We start from the raw sequence: 21590 nt of genomic DNA, 5'->3' as shown, positions 1-21590 counted from the left end.
GCGCGGGAAACCCGCAAGCGCGGAGAGCGTGGCAGAGACCCCGAGTGGGGCCGCAAGCGCGGAGGGCGCGGCGGAGACCCCGGGAGGGGTGAGAGGAGCTAGGGAGACCCAAGGGCGTCAGTAATAGGCCGGTGGGTGAGAGCCTGGCCCAGGGGCGCCAGGTGGGTGACGAGCCCAGGGTGCCAGAGGGAGAGCACCCAAGGGGCAGGGGACCAGACAACGTCCCCCGGGACAGCAGCGAGGCTTGGGGCGTGCTAAAGGGGAGGTTTTGGAGGCACGCGTTTGCCCATAAGGCTGGGGTGAGAGTACCCCCACTTTGGAGCGGAGGTGATACCATCAAAGTGCCGTTAGGTATAAGTAGGCAGCCTCCCATTTTGAACCTCAACAGCAAAGACGTAGCGGGCGAGTAGAGGGTGCCAGACCACCCTAATTGGCACGGCAAAGGGGCACTCGCGAGCTCACGGCCGCTCGCGGGGCCATCCGTGACACACCCCATGGGACTCAGGTGTCCGCAGATGTGCCTGGCCTCCTTCCTATCCCTACTGCTGGGTTACCCACCAGGTTGTGGGGACTGAGGATATAAGACACCCTATACTCACCTTTCACTAGGGAGGCAACTGATGTGGCACTTCCTGAGGACCACCCCACAACGAGCAGCCCCACCACACTATCCGTCCCTAGCAGGATGTAGTTTTAGGTCATGCCCCAGGACCAATAACTTCCTGCAGTCCCCACAGTTCCTGCCCTGTACTTCCAAGATGTTATGTGAACAGCAGCTCCAGCCGGGTGATATTCCCCCTTCGACTGCTTGCAGCAAACTGCTGGCCCTGCTGCTTAGGGCCTGCTTCTATCTCTACCAGCTGTGCTCACTTCCCAGTCAGGCACCCTCCTGCTGGCCATGTGACTCCCCTGACTGGGAGTCGCCTGGAGGCTGCTCTGCTGCCTGTTCTGACCCTTAAAGTGGCAGGCACCAAAGGTGCCCTGCCAGAAGCACCTAAATATCTTTGTGGATTTGTCATTAAATTAGTAAATTAATTTTGCAAGGTACAAGAAAACATGGCTTCTTACTGGGTCAAAGCCTGAGGAAACACAACTTAGGCCCCTAACAGACATTAAAGAAAAGGTGCAATGGGATCTGATGCAAAGCCACATCAGATCCCCTTGCACCATTTTGTCCATGCTGAGGAAGACCAACCCAAGGATCCCCCTGCATCAGCAAATAGAAAGTTGGGCACCCAATTGGGGAACTGTACCATGCACTCATGCAGCTGAAAGCCCTATCAGCTGATCAGAGTTTCCAGCCACAGGAGTGCAAGATGTGCTTTCCTGGCTATGAGTTATGATAAACTTAAAGAACTTCTAGACCAGAGAGCTCCAGTTGGCTGATCAGAGCTCCTAGCTGCTAAGCTGCACACCAGTTACACATTCAATTAAAGACACGATAAGAACCAGCCACAGATTTATTGCACATATTTTGTAATGTCTTAAATGTATTGAGTGTCAGGGACCTAAAGTTCTTTCTGTGCAGCATCATGGAACCAGGCTGTAACTGGTTAAGAGACAATCCTGCCCTCAGTGAAAAAATCACTATGCTTAGGTAAATATTTCTCACTAGAGACAGCTATCATAATATGTCCTGCAAAATTAAAGTGAGAAAGTATTGCACACACTGCCAGAATTAGTGTCACATATAACTAAGTACCTGTTTTGCACAATCTTTTAGAAGTTGTGCACATGCAACCCAAACCTATATATTAAAACCTGGCCCTTTAAGTTTACTATGAACTTTTAATGAATTAGTTGCTCTGATTATAAAATCTACGCAAGTTACATCAAAAGCATAGGAAATGTTAGGGAAAGATACTATTTAACACATTTCTGATATGACTTTTACTGCAATGCAACGTACCAGTAGTCATAACTCTCATCCCAGTTGTCAAAATGAACTAAAAAACGATTGTCCACCATGTCTGTTACCGAAGCAACACAGATGTATGTAGGATTCTTTTTGTCTACTGCTTCAAGCTTCATTCCCACTCGAAATCCCGATGGAATCACTGTCTACTCAAAGAGAGAGATTTAATTAAAGATAAATAATATGGCACACATTCAGAAACCTCCATGGCATCCACAATCAATACATTCATGTCATTTCAAGATATACCAATTAACTGCCCCAATAGTGTGGCAACATCCTAATTTGCTGACATGAAAGATTATCAAACACAGATGCAGACTCTTAAGCTCACGAGTTATAAACTAAAAAACTCCGAGCATGTTGCAAAATGTGTTCACTTGGGTTTTGACTCTGCCTCAGTCAAATCTCTCTCTGACAGACTGTTTCTAGTCCTACAATATTAGGTACGGGTCACTTCATACAATCATAAAAAATAAAGACATAATCTCAGAATCTCAATGTTCTTTTAATATGGTTTTTGAATATGAAATATCAGAGGAATATGCTGATTATTTCATGTGGATTTTAGAGGTTTATTTTAATGAAGATTAATATTACATTATTATGAGGAAAGTGTCAAAAAGCTTTCTGAAATCTACTGTCACTGAAATAAAAAGGAGAACCTGCTAACAGAAAATTAGGAATACTTACTGTGTTCTGATTTTCAAACAAAGATTTAGGGGCAGCTTGAGCTTTACATGTCTTTAGATATGAGGACCAGTTAAATTCTTCTTCTTTATAGCCTACAAAATGGCCACAAAAGCATGAGTCAATAAAATATACATAAGACACAATATGTGAATTACAGGTATGTCAGTCATACTCCTTTGCAAAATTATTCCTTCAACAACTCATTTTTTTAATCTAGTGCAAAATCAACCGATATTATAATTTCAGGACCAGGAAAAATAGCTTGGAATTAGTTAACTTCACAATATTTAAGACCTGGTGACCTGTTTCATTACAGTATAACCCCTTAAATCTGGTGTGCTCGGGACCAAGCACCCACCAGATATTTCAAAATGCTGAATTTTTAAAAACCAAGTGGTCAATTGCAAAGCTGGGAGGTGGAAGGGAAGGGGGAAGGAAGTGACTGCCGGTCCTGGAGCAGTAGCTGCATGCGGAATGGCATCACAGGGTGGTGGATGGCAGCAGCAGCCGCCCCATATGCAAGCTTCTACCTCCATATATGGGGGGGCAGGGGAGAGCGGCGGCTTGTCCCAGAGCAGTGCCAGATTTTTGAGAATTTGGGATTTTTGAGATCCAGAGTTATGAGGTTATACTGTTTTCTTATTTAACCCCAGGTACACTCAGATTATGAAGTAATGTGATTCTATAGAAAAAGAATCTGATTCAGGATAACAACCTTAATTTATAGATGCCCTTGAAACTGGTCAAAAGAAAAGCAGGCTGGTGAAGATTTTCTACTTTTATTTAGGCATTACCTCACTAGCAAAAACCCTGTGTCATCAATTAGCTGAGTTTCCCTATCATCATGCCCTGTGATCTTTTCAGTAACTGATCAAATAAGATTATGACCTGCGTTTTTAACTTCTGAGCAGATGCTGATTACCTTTTTCTTGTTTTCTAGGACTCTAGGTTTTGACTATCCCTAACCTTCACATACAAGGAAGAATGATCTTGTAGTTAAGACAATGGATTGAGATCAGGTGATCTGATTTAGTTTCTCAGCTCTAACACAAATTTCCTAGGTAACTTTGGGTAAACCACACTTTTGCTTCCCAGTAGTAAAATAGGAATGAAGCTATCTTTCCTTCATCCTCTGTATTAGAGGTGTGAAAGATCTGTCCCAAAGAGCCATATCATCTAGCCCTCAGTGCTTTCTGTAGGTCTCAGAGTGAAGAGTCAACAGTGAGGGGGCGCTATTTAATGGGTACTGCCATATATCTTACTCAGATGGACTGCACTAACTTATCCTTGTGGTAGGTTCCCATTAGCCTGTTGCACTCCAGGCAGGCTGACCCCTGTGAGAGTCTACAAATGCTTCTAGAGGTGCACCAATACACTGGTCCTATATCGGATCAGCACCGATATAAGGAAAATTGATAAAATTGGCAATCAGCTTTTTTTGGCTGATGTGGCCAATAATGTCATGGATAAATGCCCCATGCATGCGTGTAGCCACAGCACAGCTTGTAGGTGGCCAAGAGCACAGCCCAGCAGTGTGGAGAGAAGCCGAGTCCAGCTTGTAAGTCTACTGTGAAGGAAGAGGCAAGGTAGGAGCAGATCAAGGCCCCCACAGTGAGGGAGCAAATGGTGCTGTAGCTGGAACAGGGGGAAGCACTGCAAAGTCAGGCCAGGGTGCAGGATGGAGCCATGAGTGGCTCGTCTGGGGGGGCGTGGGGAGGGAGGGTGGCTCAAGCCACTGCATACACCTCAGAAGGACATCAGGGGCCTGTGCTCTTGGATCCAAGTGCAGGGCGAGGGCAGGCTGCTGCTGCAGGCTGGGCCAGGGGTGGCACTGGGATCTTCCCAGTGGAAGGCTGGGACAGGGCTGCACTCGAGGTAGACAGCAGCGGTGCTGGGAGGGAGGCTACAGAGAATTTTGGGGTAGCTGCAGCCCCTCTCCCAGCATTGCCTGTCCCAAGCACAGCCCAGGCCCATCCCCACACTGGGAAGAGCCTCCCCCAGCCCCAGCAGCTTCCCCCACCCTGTTGACTAGGGACAAGCGAGACTAGGGGGCAGCTGAACTCCAAGGATTTGGCTGACTTAGCCCAAGATTTGAAATAAAAAAAAAAAAATCAACATGTTTGCCCAAAATGGGCCATGCGTTTTATAGTCATGTTCAGTGTCGGTTGCATTTAATCAACTTCATAGCTGGTTTCCATTACTGAGCATGTGCTGCAATATGGCAGCAGTTTAACAATAGAAAATGTATTTAGTGAGGTTGCCTTGTATATGTCTGTAAGAGAAGGGACTTTTTTCACCATGATGGAGGACAGAGGGGGAGGAATCTCATCTCATATGAATAAATATAGTATTCTTTTCTAGTCAATATGCAGAAAGAACTCCCATTGATACTAATTAGAGGTGTATATTTCACTAACTAGAAAACAGACTCTAGCACAAGGGTGCTCAGTTCTTGGTCCCCAGGCCACATCGAGCCCATGGAGCCACATTATCAGGTCTGCAGGGCTCCCCATGAATCCAAAAAATTGGTGGTAGGGGAGCAGTGGCAGCATTGCCAGCACCCAGATGCCAAATTTCCAGACCCCTGAGGACAGGTAGTGTGGCCCTGCACACTAGATTGGGAACACAGGGCCAGGGAAGCACAGTGCTGGATCTGGGTGGTACTCAGGTAGATCTAGATGCATAGGGTCTAATCTGGGCAACCCCAGGTAGGATGCAGCCAAGGGACCAGCTCTGTACCAAGTCATCTAGCCCACAGGTCAAAAAGGTTGAGCACCACTGTTTTATAATTTACCATGGTCTTCTAACTTCTTATCTTTTTCCGAGCTTCTTTTCAGCCTCTGCTGGTTATCAGAACATTTTTATTACATGAATTTTCTTGTTGCTTCTTAATCATTTGTTGATGAAATGTCATTACCAATAGTGTGTGAAATTACATCATTATTAAGGCATTACATGCATGCGCACACACACACACAAAATGAAATTTCAGTGAGCAATTATGCTACATATTGCTTTAATATATTTTAAAAGGGTTATAGCCTAGATTAAATTTAGTTTTATAATGTTAAGTTAGGTGTTTTCATTAGTTTGGTTTGCTAACATTTGTTTATTTTGATTTATAAAACAAATGCTACATCTTTGTATAATTAGGCTTTCACAATAAAGTATCTGCCTCAGACTTTAGGGGCCAGCAGTTTTTAAAGGAAAATTCTTGTTCTATTTTAGGACCTTCTATGTCTACATTGTTTTCAAAGGTTCTGATTTTTTTCCACCAAATACATTGTAGCAATATGCCTGCAATCCTTGATTTATTTTCTGAAGGGGAGCTGATCTGGAGCTCCAGGTCAAGCTGTCTTTTAAAAAACAATTAGAATAATGGTTCTCACTCCTTTAAGACTCAAGGGACTCTGCAACAAATGTCAGCTTTTTCACTCAGTTTTTGACTACAGAAAAATAATAGAGCAATTCTTCTGTTGAAAAGAAGTCAGAAAGACTGCAACAGTCAGAATGTTTGTGACACTAAGGATTACTATTTGAAGTATCTAGGTTCATCTTGTAAATCATGTTTGCACACTTACAGTTCTAACAGTATGTGGTGTGGGGTATGAATTTAAGACAACCCTCAAATAATTAGATTCTATGCATGGAAAATTATAAGAGAAACAAACAGGTAGGCTGCTCTTATATTGCTATTTGCAAAACAAATCAAGGTCTTTTAAATCGTTTCAATAAAAATATGTTTATATAGTATTTTGGCATTTCACAATACCACTATATACAATGCAAATAAGAAAACAAACTTCCAAACTGCTGAATAAAAGAAAGCAAGATGCAATGTTAGAATATGATGACAAGATGAAGGAAAATGTTGATGAAAAAGAAAAAAATCCAGGCATTACAGAGACGGTGATAATCTATATTTAAAACTGTAAAGAATAAACAGACCTTTATATTTTGAATTAGACAATACCTTTTGGTGGGTGAAGTTTATGCCCTGTTTTTTCACACCATCCAACCGGGTGAATGTCTGAAGAATCAGCATTTACCCAGAAGTCATAGCAACCTGGGTAGCCATCAAAATGGAGTCGTATCCTGTAACCACAAACCTAAAACCACAATTGGCAAAGTAGAAACTTAATAAAAGTTCTAAGATATCTCCTTTATACGTAACAGTTTGTTCATGATGCTATATGTTCATGGTATATCAATTTTGCTCATGCCAATAATAAAAATAAAGCATCATAATAAAGGGAAGAGAAAAAGCAAAGTCGGAACTTATGCAAAAACTTCTTTTGCTGATGAAAAGCACTAAGAGCTATTATTATTATCATTTAAAACTGAAAGAGAAAACTTAACAATGTTAAAAGAAAACAGAAGCCTGAAAAGTATATGGAGGCACTACATGCCACCATGGACACATCTACATGAGATAATTACTGTGCACTGGCCTAATAACACTGTACAGTAAAGCATCACAACATGAACTAAGCTAATAGCCTACTACACAGTGTTATTAGGTTAATGTGCAGTAAGTGTCAATAATTAACCATGTGCTGGTGTTAATGCGCAGTAACTTCAGGTACATAGATTCATAGATTGTAAGGCTGGAAGGGATCTCAGAAGATCATCGGGTCCAGCCCCCTGCACCAAGCGGGAAACATAACTGGGGGTCAGGTGACCCCAGCAAGGTGACTATCTAGTCTCTTCTTGAAGATTTCCAGGGTAGGTGATTGCATCACCTCTGCACATTTAGTTAGTACTTTATTATGGAAGTAGTAAATTAAATGCGCAGCACCAAAGACCCATTAATGACCGTGCAGAGGAGCGCACTGAGACAGTGCAGTTCTGGGTACAGTGAAGAAACCCTCTTTAACTGCTGCATAGAACAGCACTACTAGAACACTAGATAAAATGGGTCAGAGCCAGACAAGAAGATAAATAAGGATCATAATGTAAGAGGAAATGTGGAAGAGATCCCCAAAATCAGCATTTCTTCTCTAGTGCTGAAGTTTTCTAGGAGGTTACACTCCCCCTGCTACTCCCCACACTTTCCTGACTTAAATGATCTGTACCCAGCTGTGAAAAACTTTTGCCCCAGAATATTTTCTACAATGTACCTTTCAATGTCAACAGATTAATCCAAGACCTTGAAAATTTTGAGTGGCAAAAAAATCTACCAACATGAATATAAATTAATAACATTTGTCTATTTGACCATACTATTATTGTTCCTATCTAGCTGACCATAATTCAAATTGATATCATTTAACAAACTTTATAGCAGAATTTGCAGTGTTTACCCTTGAAGTGTCAGTAAATCCAGGGCATCTGGACAAATAATGCAGGTTCTGCTACCATCTGGGGCTCTGATTGTACTGAACTACCGTACATGCTAACTTCAGAGAAAGATAATAGAACTTTCCACAAAAGCGAAGTAATGCACGGCTGCGAAAAGGCTCAGAATATGGAGATAACTCCCACTATGAAACCATGACAATCACAGCAGTAAAACAGAGATTGGGACAGAGAAGGCAATCAATTCTTCTTGGTTAACACACTGGAAGAACAAGAGCCACTCAATAAAATTAGACGGTAAATAAAAAAGGGCCAATTCTGCTATTTTTCCCATGTTATTAAATCCTAATGGGCTGATGACAGGGTAAGGCACTACCCAGTACAAGCAAAGATAGCAGAATTAAGTTTACAATGCATAACTTGCTACTAGATGGTCTTCTTGGGGCAAACAGTTAAATAAAGCACAAAAGAAATGGTTATATACCAATATGAATAAGCATTACGTTTGGGATAGTGTGGCCTAGATACAAATGATTCTCACAGATGTCTATACTTCGCCTTGTTATGCCTAAAAATTAGGCACAGTGCCCCAGGAACTCAAAGGGTTAGGCAGCTCATGCAGTGGAGAACTTGGCCATCTTCAAAGGTTGATTCAGGTCACCCAGCAGCTGAGCATAGAGGTGCCTAGAGGTAGCCAATAGGAAATACAAGGAAGTACAATGGTATGAGCTTCCGGCAGCTTGAGATCCAGCATGGGCAGAAAGGAGGGCCCTGCCTGAACCACACTGAGAGCACCACTGAGTTTACCACAAAGCACAGCACCCGAAGTTTACTCTTGACATCCTGAGGGTAATGGTGGTGCTCATCTTTTGCACAAAAGTTTAGGGGTCACAACACTTGCCTAGGAAATGGGAGACGTAAGTTTTAGGCACTCCTCAAACCAGAGGTAACTCAAACTGATGTCTCTCACTTCTCAGGAGAGTGTCATAACTACTGGGTTACATAATAGGCTGAGGGGCCTCTTCCACATTTCTTTTCGAAATTGGGCCATGCTACCACCAAGACTGCAAGAGTCATGGAGTCAGGAGGACAGCCAGTAAGAAGGTGCACTTCTCTGCAGCAAGGTGAGGAGTGCACTCCTCTGGGAGAGAAGTCCTGGCTTCTGCCCCTACATTCGTTGCTCAAAAGATAGAAATAACCTGGCATCCAAAGGTAGGCAAGAATAAACATGGTGTGCCACATTCAGTACTGGATTCACTGCTGCCAATTTCAGTCAGGTGCCAGGTATGGTCCATGAATATCTAACAGATCAGGAACTTTGGCAAACCTTACAGCAACTCTGAGCACCAGTCTGAAGAGCCATGAATATTAGCCCATAGTTAAGCACATAGAGTGCTGACAGATGTGGGAAAAAACCCAAAACAGTTCTTTACCAGAACAGGAATCATGTCAGTTTGACCCAGACTGCGCAGTATTTATATAGCTTACGTGCTTCGGCATGTGAGCTGTACAGCTTCTGGGGAGTCGGGTCAAACTGATATGATTCCTCTTCTGGGCACATGCTGCGCTTCACACAAGGGTACACAAAGCTGAAAGTAAAGTGATGGGGGTTTTTTTCCACGTCTGTAAGCACCCATAGATGCTTGACTTGGATTGCTTTTGCACATGGACACAAGATTAAGCAGAAATCCTGAACAAACTCATTCATGCCAAAATAAAGGTACCTAACTTTTATTTTGGGGTTACTGGACCTGAGTAGCTCTGGACCACTTTTTCTGACTTAGGCACTTAAATAGCACCAAAGTCCTGTCTAAACAATTTGGATCTTCCCCAATAAAACTATAAGAATTGGCATCTTTAATGCATTTTCTTCTTTTGATATTTTACTTTAAATGTAGATTTCTCCAATGCAACATAATCATAGTTATATTGTTACAACTGTATTATACAACAATATAACAACAATATTGTTATGTACGCTTACACACACTGCCTGCGCATTTATAATAGTTCCTCATCTGGTACCCAGATATAGTTTTCACATGATTCTCTGCTATAATCTAATAGAATTCTCATTAATTAGAAGGACATTTTCTACCTGGCTTGGCATTAGGCAATTAACTGTCTTACAGCAGTACTACATCCTTCTCTAAAAATTCTGTCATTGACCACCACTGAAGACAGAATGCTAGATACATAACACTTTAAACAGATCAGTACTGTAATTATTGTGTTCCTAAGATGCTTCTATTCTTGGCCTCAAACTTCAGTTAAAATTTGGGTACTTACCTCAGTCACTGACAGAACACAGTACATTGACTGGTGCTCAGGATCCACTCCTTCCAACTTCATTCCTGCTTTGAATCCATTTTTGTTGTATGGGAAGGACTGATACTGGAACAGAGAACAGATTAAATACTTAAAAGAAGTACTTCCAAAGAAAGAACAAATACCTGTAAAAGACAAGTGTTACTGCTTGTTATTCAGGCATCTTCTCAAACTAAACATTTGCTTGTAAGTGTATCTAGCTAAATGTTATGCTTTTAAAATCAAGTTATTACAGACAGAACTTAGTGAATGGTTGAAAAAACAGTTCATACTGAAAAAGTTGAAGACTTCTGAATACCAAAAAAGGCCATGAAGAGGAAACTCACCATAGAAAAGCAGAAAAGGCTATATTTTTCTTTTTTTTTCAGTTGTTTTTGACTGAAATATTAGAAGAATTTTAACTGACTTGTTTCTCAGTCTGTTCACCAACACCTTCCTGGAGATCATCATTCATATGATGATAAGTGGGGGAGGTAGAGCGAGCAAGAGGCATGAAGGCAGCTTCCATGGTTCCGACTGTAAGCAGCCCTATCCTGCCCCAACCCTCTTCTTCTGGCCCCTCCCCCTTCCCCTTTGTCCCCCACCATCCACCCCATCCACCTTCCCTCCACGCTTCAAGACTGCAGGGCTTCCCTGGCCTTTTCCCTGCTTGCCAGCAAATTTGGGGCTTTTTTGCAGCAAGCCTGCCAAAATCACAGAGCCTGCTATTTTTTGTGGATCCCACCAAAAATTGCAGTTAACACAAAAATCATGCAATCATGATTCCGACAGGTACTTACTTATGTGTCCTACCTGTATCTAGGTCTGGCATGAAAGCTGCTGTTGGTCAGCCATCTGGTTGCACAAACAGTTTAACTATTTCTTACAACTCTTAAATGAAGGGCTATGGTGACACCCACTCAGTTCCACTCAGCTCATCACATAACAGTACAAAGTGTTATGTAACAAATCTGGATAAAATATTTTCAGCACATACTAAGTCAACTGAATAATGGACTTCTGGCTTATCCCAAATTACTGAATACTTTTGGTTGGAAAACCTTTTCTGATTTACATAAAAAGGCTAGGAGTAGCAGACACCTTTGCTACCACATCTCAGGAGTTACCAAGGTCCTGATGGATCTGAACACATGGCTTCCTATTTCCCTAAGACTGGCTGTGTCTACATGAGACACTGACTGCTCAGTAGCTCATTACTACTACGCAGTAGCATCACAGGGCAGGACATGTGATACAACGCTACTGCATGGTAGTAATGAGCTACTGAACAGTCAGCGGCACCTAAGAGCCATGTTTTCAAGGATGCTACTGCACAGTAACTCCAGTTACTTTTTATACAAGCACTAAATGACTGTGCAGACAACTGCAGAGTCAGTGTTTCATGTGGATGAGGCCACTGTGTCCTAACCTCACAGGTTCTACAGTATCCTACAGCCCGACAGACATTACATTTATTGTGGTTGTTAATCATAAAAGAAGTTGTAACCTCCCACACAGTCAACCAATTTATTGGATGAAAAAATTGGCAAACCATCCACAAAGATGTTCCACATTTAATGGAACTTCTTAAATATGGAACATCTTTATGGATGATTTGTATCACACTTTAATTTGAACATATGGCATGAATCTCCCCGATCCCCAGCTTCTCCGTGTGCATCATGCATGCATGCTTCTTCTTCTATAACATCAGCATCATAAAGGTTTGCCCAATCAACATCTTCAAGTAACCAAATATTGCAACCAACTGTATACAAAAAACTCTCAATAGCTTCATCTGTAGACAAGAAGACACCTGACGATCAGGAAAAAATTGACAAAGCTCTTACAAGAGCAATATATTTTTCTGGGACGCCATTGTTGATAACTGAAAATGCATACTGGCAGAAAGCTTTTAAATGATTAAGACCATCATACAATTTGTCCAGCAGACATTCTTTGAGCAAGCCTCTTTTAGAGTCAGAATATGTACATGTAATGCAATCTGCACAATGAAAAATCAACGAAGCAGCGTCTTGCAGTGCTTACAGATGAATGAGCAAATGTGCAGGGAGAGGGAATCATAAAATTTGTGATAACAACACCTCAGTTTTTAAAGAAGCACTGAAACAGGAGAGAACAGGCATACTGCAGAATATATCAGTAGTAAATATATAAAGTCCTACAGAAGATTGGAAGTGGTATAGTATTTGCTTTGTTGACTGACATGAAAAAGCAGCATGGGAGATCATAATGGATAAATATCCACATATTACTGCAATAGGATGTGCATCCGATGGGCTACAGTTGCTTCTTAATGACATCATGAAGTTGGACACTGCAAAAATCTATAGAAGAGCAAAATAAGTTATACAGCATGTAAAATCTACTCATATTGTAGCTGCAAGAAGAAGCAGGAAGAAAAGAATGCAAAGAATAAAACAGTGATACTCAAACTCTGTAGTAAAATTAGATGGGGTGAAGTGGTGATCTCATTTGAAAGTTTACTAAAAAACAAAGAAGCTCTTCAAGAAACAGTAATAACTGAGAATCTCAAAGTATCCAAAAATGTAAGGAACACTGTACTTGATGAGGATGTCTTCTGGATTCAGCTGCAGAACTCCCTGAAGATTCTAACACCAATTTCTTTAGCAATCACTGCATCTGAATCACACAATGCACTTTTGTCAGACATTCCTTACCAAATGGCTCAGATAAAATCAACTGTTTTTGAGAGTCTAGGTGTATCTCTGCTTACAAGTAAAGTACAGAAGAAAGAAAAGTGAAAGGCATTATTAACAGGCAGGCAGAATTTTGTTGCCAATCAATTCATGCTGCTGTAAATCTCTTGGATCCAAGATTCAAAGGCAGAAACGTTAGTGATGATAGCACTGCTACTGCATTGGAAGGATTACAATGCAAGCAACACACTTAGGACTTGAAATCGGAAAGGTACTTTCAAATGTTGCAGAATACCAAACATCTTCAGGTATTTGGTTCAGAAATGTAGTCTGGGACTCTACCAAGCATATCCCTCCTGCAACATGGTGGCAATATCTTTGCAGGACACAGCCTCTGACTCCTCTTGCTTCTCACCTGCTTCAGATTCCTCCATCTTCTGCAGCATGTGAAAGAAACTGTTCTATGTTTGGAAATACTCACACCATATCAAGAAATAAACTAACATGTGAAAGAATAGAGAAGTGTGTCTCAATCCAGGAAAACCTTCAGTTTTCAGAAATCCATGAAGATGATAAATATGAAGGATAAGAAGAATCAGAAGAAACAGAAACTGCAGATAGCTCAGAAAATGAGACTAAGACAAAGTTTCATATAGCAAAATTTGTATTCAATGAGTCTTGGGGGGGTTTTCTCTCAGCTCTTTTTCTAAAAATGAGTGCTTTCTGTATCTGCTTGACACTGGAGAGGACTAAGTCCAGAATACATAATAACTTTCTTTGTTTTACTATAATGTTGATGGTTTCTTCTATTTTCTGCTTTGATTTTTCCCTGCTTCTCATAAACTGGCAAAAACTAAGAGATGCTAGGTTCCTTAGAGTTAAGCAGCTTGTAGCTCTATTTGAAACAAAAATTTAAAATATTTTAAAGTAAATTCAACTAGTAAATTTGTAATTATTGTCTGAATAAACTATACTTTTAAATTTAATAAATAGATACATAGATTCATAGTCAGAAGGGACCTCAGTGGGCCATCTAGTCCGACCCCCTGCTCCTGGCAAGCAAGAAAAGAAACACCAACCCTGGGGTCATGTGATCCCAGCCAGGTGCCTGTCCAGTCTCGTCTTGAAGACCACCAAGAATGGGATGAGCACCACCTCCCTTGGGAGCCTATTCCAGATTCTGGCAACCCTGACCATGAAAAACTTTTTCCTAATGTCCGGCCTGAACCTTCTCTCTAGTAGCTTATGGCCATTGTTCCTTGTCATCCCAGGGGGTACCCTGGTGAACAGAACATCGCCCACTTCATGTTGCTCTCCCCTTATGAATTTGTACGCCGCCACAAGGTCCCCTCTCAGCCTTCTCTTGGAGAGGCTGAAAAGGTTATGGTCCCTTAGCTTTTTCTTGTAGAACCTTCCCTGCAGGCCTTTAATCAGGCAAGTGGCTCTTCTTTGGACCCCCTCCAGGTTGTCCACATCCTGCCTGAAGTGCGGCATCCAGAACTGGACACAGTACTCCAGCTGCAGTCTGACCAGTGCCGCACAGAGGGCGAGAATCACTTCCTTGGACCTGTTTGTGAAGCACCTACAGATGAACAACAAGGTGCGAATGGCTCTGCCAACTGCTTCATCGCATTGGCGACTCATGTTCATTCTGGAGTCAACAGTGACTCCAAGATCTTTTTCTGCCTCAGTGGAGCTGAGGTCGCCCCACAGACTGTAGGTATGATGCCAATTCTCCCTCCCTAGATGCAGCACCTTGCACTTGTCCTTATTGAATTGCATCCTGTTGCTCTCCGCCCACTTCCCCAGCCTGTCTAGGTTGGCCTGGATCTGGTTCCTCCTCTCCAGGGTGTTAGCTGCATCCCATAATTTTGTGACATCCGTGAATTTGGACAGGGTGCTTCCCACCCCCTCATCCAGATCACTGATGAAGATATTGAACAGCACCAGCACCAGAACTGAGCCCTGAGGGACTCCACTGCCCACATCTTTCCAGGTTGACACCGACCCATCCACTACCACCCTCTGAGCGTGATCCTTGAGCCAATTTGCTACCTAGTCTACTGTGTAATCATCCAAGGCAAATCCCCTCAGTTTATTTACAAGGTGGGATACCTTGTCAAAGGCCTTCTTGAAGTCCAGAGACATAACATCCACCTCAACTCCTGCATCTAAACAATTGGTGGCCTTGTCGTAAAAGGAAACTAGATTAATCAGGCACGACCTGCCTGCTAAACACCCACGCTGGTTACCCCTCCGCATCATACTAGCTAGCGGGCTCCCATAGATGTGCTCCTTGATATTTTTTCTAGGATTTTCCCAGGGATAGAGGTAAGGCTGACTGATCTTTAGTTCCCTGGGTCCTCCTTCCTCCCCTTCTTAAAGACTGGGACAATGTTAGCCCTCTTTCAATCCTCCAGAACCTGACCCGAGCACCATGAGTGCTCATATATCCTTACCAGTGGATCAGCTATGACCTTCACTAATTCCTTCATTACTCATGGGTGGAGTCCCTCCAGTCCCAGTGATCTGAATACGTCCCAGACCCTCCAAGTGTCTTTTTACCGTGTGTGCACTGAATGTTGGTCGGCTGATGTTCCCTTGGTTGGTGTTCATGATGTATGTTGAGCTGTTCATCTAGATTCCCATTTAAGAAGAGAGGTAAAAAAACTCATTGAAAAGCTCTGCCTTGTTCCTGCTATCTGTCACATTAAGCCCCCCTGCTCGTCCTGTATGGGTCCTATGCTACCCTGCACCCTCTTTTTGCTCCCAGCGTACCTAAAGAAGGACTTCTTATTGTCCTTAATCGCTGATGCTAGCCTGAGCTCTGGAGTTGCCTTGGCCTTCCTGACTCCCTGCAGGTGTGGACCAAAGACGTATACTCCTATTTGCTAGCTACCCCCAGCTTCCACTTCCTGTATGCCTCTTTTTTTGCCCTTAAGGTATCCTGGATGCCCCTGGTTAGCAAAAGGGTCTTCCTGGCCCCATTGCCCCCTTTCCTCTGCCATGAGATTGACTCACTCTGAGCCCAAAGAATGGTTTCCTTGAGGAATGTCCACCCATCCTGGACCCTCAATGCATCTAAGTTCTTAGCTCCTAACACCCTGCTAACCAATCCCCTGAGTCTATTAAAGTCAACTTTTATAAAATTTAGCACCTGTGCCCTGCTGGGTATAATGTCCGTCCTTTGCTGGATAGTGCATGTAATCATTTGGTGATTGCTGTCCCCTAAGTTGCCTTGAATCCACAGGTCCTCCGCACGTTAACTGTATCAAACATGATAATTTCGTGAGCAAACTAAGTTATACATGATGTATTTTATGTTCCTAAGGTAGCAAAGTGAATTTAGATCTGTAAAGAGTGCTAAGAAAATAAGTATTGCATATATTTAAATTTTTCCCTGAATTTCTGCTTTTTCCAGAAAAAAACGGGGAAAAAACAGTTTTCCATGGCTTCAAAATTTCCAGAAATTGTACGTATCTAGTAAAGGAGGGAACTGAATTCATGTCTCCCAGCACCACCACTGCCTCTTCTTTGTACATCTAGCCATTTTTTTCCTATGTACTGTGGATTTTGCAACCTTAAAATGTTCTTTAACCTAGTGTTCTGTTGGTCGTTTGTCATTTTATTTATTTTGTATCACAACTGTGTCAGATTATGAATCGCAGCAAAGGCTCCAATTAAAGATCAAGTCCCATTGTGAGAGTCAACACATACTTACACTCAGATTCACACAATGAAAAGACAATTTAAATACAGAACAAAAAAACAGATACATAACTCTAGGCAGTGGCAGATCCACAGGCGGCACAATGACCCAGATGCACCCCATTTCCAGACTGCATCATGAGAGTAGCAGCTTTAAGTCCCTAAATCCTGTTCCCCTTACACCTTCCCCGCCAGCACTCAGTACATCCTCTCTTCCCTTCTGGCTCCAGTGTCACATCCCCTCCCCCACCTGCTGCTGCCACTGTCCCTGGCTGATGGCAAGAGGAGCTCCAGAGAAGCTCCCGCCCCTCTCCAGTCAGGAACAGCAGCAGCAGTAGTGACAGCAGGACGGTTCCACTTCCCTGCCTGGTCCTCCCAGGTATTCCCTGCCAGCCCTTGCTGAGCACAGCTGGCTCTGGAACCTCTCCTCCTTGTGAAATGTTGTGGATTCAGAGGGTACAGAGGGAAAAGTGGCAGAGGCAGGCATGGGAGGGAGTGAACAGGAAAGGAGAAGACATGCAGCTGAAGACAGAGAGAAAGGGAGGTTGAGCTGAAAGCTGGTGGGGAGGATAGCATTCTTATCTGATTTGGAGACCTTAAAAAAAGGTTACCCACTGCTGCTCCTGCAGCATGCTCTGCCTGCCCTGGGGGAGAGGGGGGCAGGTGGGAAGCAGGGTGCAGTCTTTCATTTTTACTTTTTTGGACTATGGGAAAATAAGAGATCTCAGTTGCAAAGAACTCAGAAAGAACTCAGAAAGATTGCAACAGGTCTTTGATACCATAGACTGCTGTCTGTAATTTCTGGGTTTAATCTCATCAAACTCATGTACAAGTTTACATATCTTACAGTACTAATACTGCACAGTTCCCTGCAGCACCCTGGTTATGAATCATCAATCTAGAGTCTTTGCAAATTTTCATAAGGACCTCTCTTACATGGCACAATAAAAATACTAAATTGTATGAGAGAAAATTTGACTTATGAGTAACAAAGGACAGCACATTTGGCAAAAGGGAAGCATGAGCTGATGGGCTGGCATTCACAAAAAGATGACAGGCAGAACTTCATTAAACTAAGTTTGTGTCTGATGCTATGAAAAAAAGGAAGCCAATGAGCATTGCAAAGAACAAGTAATGGAGTCAGAGAAGCAAGTCTAATATCATTTTTGTAACAGCTTTGTGAATGGATATAAAGGGAAAACACAACATTTTGTACATCCCAAAAAAAGAGACAAATACTACATATTCTCATGCCTGTTACAGAACTTGAGCTGTGAAGACAGAAAAGAAAGGCTGAATGCCATGTAGGAGAAAGAAGAGAAATCTGAAATGTCCTGAATCCTACAATGAATGTAGATTCCACATGATAATGCAGCAATCACAGATTTGTAGTTTATTAATTAATTGAGAAAATATGGGCAAACGTATCTACCTTCCACATAGTCTTCATTACTTTGTTACTTAAACAGTATGAGACTTCCTTCACAGGAGATGAAAGCTTATAAAGCCATCCTATATTTTGATCATTTATCTTTTGAATTTACTTCCTTAAAAATTCATGCTAATAGGTGTTCAGTTGATTTTGGTTTAAAAACACATACCTCTTTAAACAGTTTAGCGGGTGCTGCTACAGCCTTTTCTTCCTCCAAATATGAAGCCCAGCACCATGCTTTCTTTCCTTTAGAGGGTACAGCTGTAAAGAAATATGCAGTGTTAAAAATACTTTGGCAAAATTACTGAATTACTGATTTCCTAAAGAGTGCAACATAAAATAAAAATAAGAGTGTGTCTGTCTCAAATCTCAGGTCTGTTTATAGGCATATATGGTATTTCTCAGGACTTAATCCAGAAAAAATTCTGTCTGTAGCTTTATAACTAGAAAATTCCTGAGGCTTTCTTTGAAATGGCTTCTACATTGATTAGTAAGAAAACAAAAGTCTTATTACGATGACTAGAAAAAACACATTTGATCTTGCCTTCTGCCTCATTCCCATCAATCCCCCGAAGAAAATATTAGAAGTCTGAAATGTATGATCTTAGTACACCTATGGAAAAAAAATCAATCCAAATAGTACAAAGGAACATTCAACATTTCAAAAAGTTTATCTAGCCTACAAATAAAGATTTGCAGTTCAGGGAAGTATTTTCATTCAGGGCAGCATTCAAGACATGCTTAAGAGCTTTTCTGAATCACAGCTATCATAATTTCTTCTTTGGCACTATTCAGAGTGCTTAACTCAAAACCATCACTTCGTACTTTGATGTTCTGGGGTGGAATGGCAAGAATTTATAAATCATTTCTCCAAACCATCAGAAATGTCACTAGCTCTTTTTCCACTACTTAGGAAATCACATGGTACAAATCTCTAATTTCACCCAGAATTAAACTCTAAACTTACTCAGAATATGTTCAGTGTTGTAACAGTCCATCATAAATAGATACAGAGGCCTTGCAAGATAGGCTACCCATTACCAGTTGTGCCCACATACCCCAGTTCCATACTATTGATCTTTGTTCACAGTATGCCTTCCTATCCCCCAACTCACCCCTCCCCCACAGCTCTCCCCCCACAGCACATTTAGCTTGTCATTTTTTATTATAAGGTCGCTGTGGCTGGACTAAAGGTTACTCAGTATCTAGCAAAATGATCCTTACTGGGCACTATCACAGTAGAAATAAACAACATCAAAACTAGTCTGGCTATCTATGCACAAATATCACTTAGCTCTGTACCAACAACCTATACCTATGCTATACCCCTCCAGAAGAAAACCTGCCATTATCATCAGGTTATTACCAGGACTGGACAAACAGATTGCTTGGGACAGATACATGCTTGTTTTATCTGAAATTTACATCTATTTGAAATCAGATCTTCATATCTGTTTGTACAGCGTACCTATTTGATGGATTGTCTATCTACCACAATAATATAGATTAAAATGACTGCTTCTGAATCTATGATCAGAACTTTTATTCCACACTCTTTTGCTGAAACAACACTTCCATGAATAAGTTAAATGTGAACAGATTATTCTGTCAGTGGATGGCAATATTTTCAGTAGCAAATCTGCTTTGCTCCTTTATCATGTGAATCATGCAGTTCTCACTTTGGAACAAATGCCTGCATAAATAACACTTAAACTTCAGTAGCAATACTATAGTTGTGTCAAGTGGGGCTCCTCCTTAGCATCCTAAATGTTGCAGGTGCCTTGCTGATCTGCATGCTTCAGCTGTCTAGTGGGTAGCAGAGCTACTATAAGCTCTCTGTTGATTAAGGAACAGGCAGCTGCTGCTGCTGTGAAACATCTGTGAGATGCCTCACAGTCCACCATAAGAAATATATTGGAGAGTAGTATATACAATGCTGAGAGCAAATAATTAATGTATTATAACTGCCTATCGTGTTGATTTTCCTAAAAGAATCTATCATTCTAATAAATTGAATATACTGCACTCATTTTAAATGATTTTATTAGGCTCTTTATGCAGCATATATCCCCTTGGACTGATTAAGGCAATTATTTTGAAACAGTTCCACAAATGTGTCTAAATTTCCAGCAGAGATTGTAGATACAAAAATTGTTCCTGAAGGAAAGAAAAATAAACTTGCACTTTGGTTTACTACATATCTCTGAATGACAAGTAACCCAGGTCTTGTCTGCAAAGTAAGCCTACCTCTGTCTTCCAGAGCAGCATTTTTCAGGTAGGTAGCCCTGTTTCAGGCATACAAGCAATATAGCTATATCCACATGATTTTACAGTGGGCTAATTAGCACTACTGAACAACAATGCCAACTAGTTTGCCCCCCATTTAGGCCATTCCAGTTACCACACAGCTACAGCTATACTTCTGCTTTATGCTACCTGCCCACCACAATGTACTTTACAATACTACTCTAGAGCTTGATATGTTTACTGAGAAGATGTAGCCAAAGTAAACTGGATTCCTGTTTCTATCAAGGCCCCTTTACACCACTGGCTCAGTCTCTAACATCGCATAAAGTCCACTTACACTTTTATATACCCCTTCTCACTGCCACAGCCAGGTACACAGGCTTTATTGCAAATGAGAATCAAGCACCAAGCGCTGGTTACTTTCTTCAAAGCTACCTAAAAGTTGTCCTGACCCTTTACTCCTCTAACATTAATTGCTATAAATATAATTATGATAGAAAAATTCCATCAACTGAAACATAATCAACACGGTATAAAAATTCAGTGTAATAGTTTATTTTCTTCTACAGCTATGATGCATAAGCTTGACTTGCTGCAAACACAGAATATGAACAGTCAATTACACCATTTTAAAGATATAAACTGGGCTAGCATAAACTAGCTGATCTTTGCAAAATGTTCTCTACCACACTAAATTCATCTAGACCCTAGTAATATAAACCTTTTTCATTCAAAGGTAAGTGTTCTTGGTTTAGCAGAACTGACAAAACAGTAATAACAGATCTAGCTGAGCCACCCTAAAAATCCTTCCCTTACCCCAACTTTACAGTATAATGGCTTGTCTACTTCAACATCCTTATTTTCCCCACCTATCAACTTACTTTGCTTTAAAAGGGCCATATCACCTCTTCTTTTTCTTCTGGCTCTCTGAGAAACTCTCAGAATCCTCCCTTCCTGCTTCTCCTCCTAGATTCAACATTTAAGAAAGTAATCATTTCATCAGTTATACAGCCAAAAAAAGTTATAAAGGATAGGTATCTCTCCAATATCATACCTTAACCTGTACAATTCTAACAGCATATTAAAAAAAAATCAAGGATGAATTACAACAAACACTATAAAATTAAAAACAACTCAAAGGGTCCTTAAATTTTGGAACTGCATTCTTTTAAAACTAGATAGCCATAGAGATTTCAGATCAGGTCCTTATATTCTGGAATTGAATTCTTTTAAAACTAGGTAGCCTGCTTTTTGTGTCAGAGACTCCAGACTCCTCAGAGCAGGGAGAGCTGGAGCTAGCTGTCATTCT

At 41.6% G+C, this 21590-nt stretch overlaps 1 protein-coding gene across 5 annotated transcripts in view; it reads right to left on the bottom strand.

The window, feature by feature from the left end:
• L3MBTL3 (L3MBTL histone methyl-lysine binding protein 3) overlaps positions 1-21590 on the bottom strand; it is a 170515-nt gene that overhangs the window by 107158 nt on the left and 41767 nt on the right. For all 5 annotated transcript variants that reach the window (XM_090038931.1, XM_090038959.1, XM_090038950.1 and 2 more), the window contains exons 6-11: positions 21163-21247; positions 18204-18295; positions 10196-10300; positions 6582-6717; positions 2609-2700; positions 1910-2061 (exon numbers count right to left, since the gene is read on the bottom strand). In XM_090038931.1, coding sequence (XP_089895057.1) covers positions 1910-2061; positions 2609-2700; positions 6582-6717; positions 10196-10300; positions 18204-18295; positions 21163-21247 — 662 coding nt within the window. The remainder of the gene's footprint in view (positions 1-1909; positions 2062-2608; positions 2701-6581; positions 6718-10195; positions 10301-18203; positions 18296-21162; positions 21248-21590) is intronic.

This window comes from Crocodylus siamensis, chromosome 1 (assembly GCF_052110815.1).
Source record: "Crocodylus siamensis isolate JL-2025a chromosome 1, ASM5211081v1, whole genome shotgun sequence".
Taxonomy (NCBI): Eukaryota; Metazoa; Chordata; order Crocodylia; family Crocodylidae; genus Crocodylus; species Crocodylus siamensis.
This window is presented reverse-complemented; position numbering and strand designations above follow the sequence as displayed.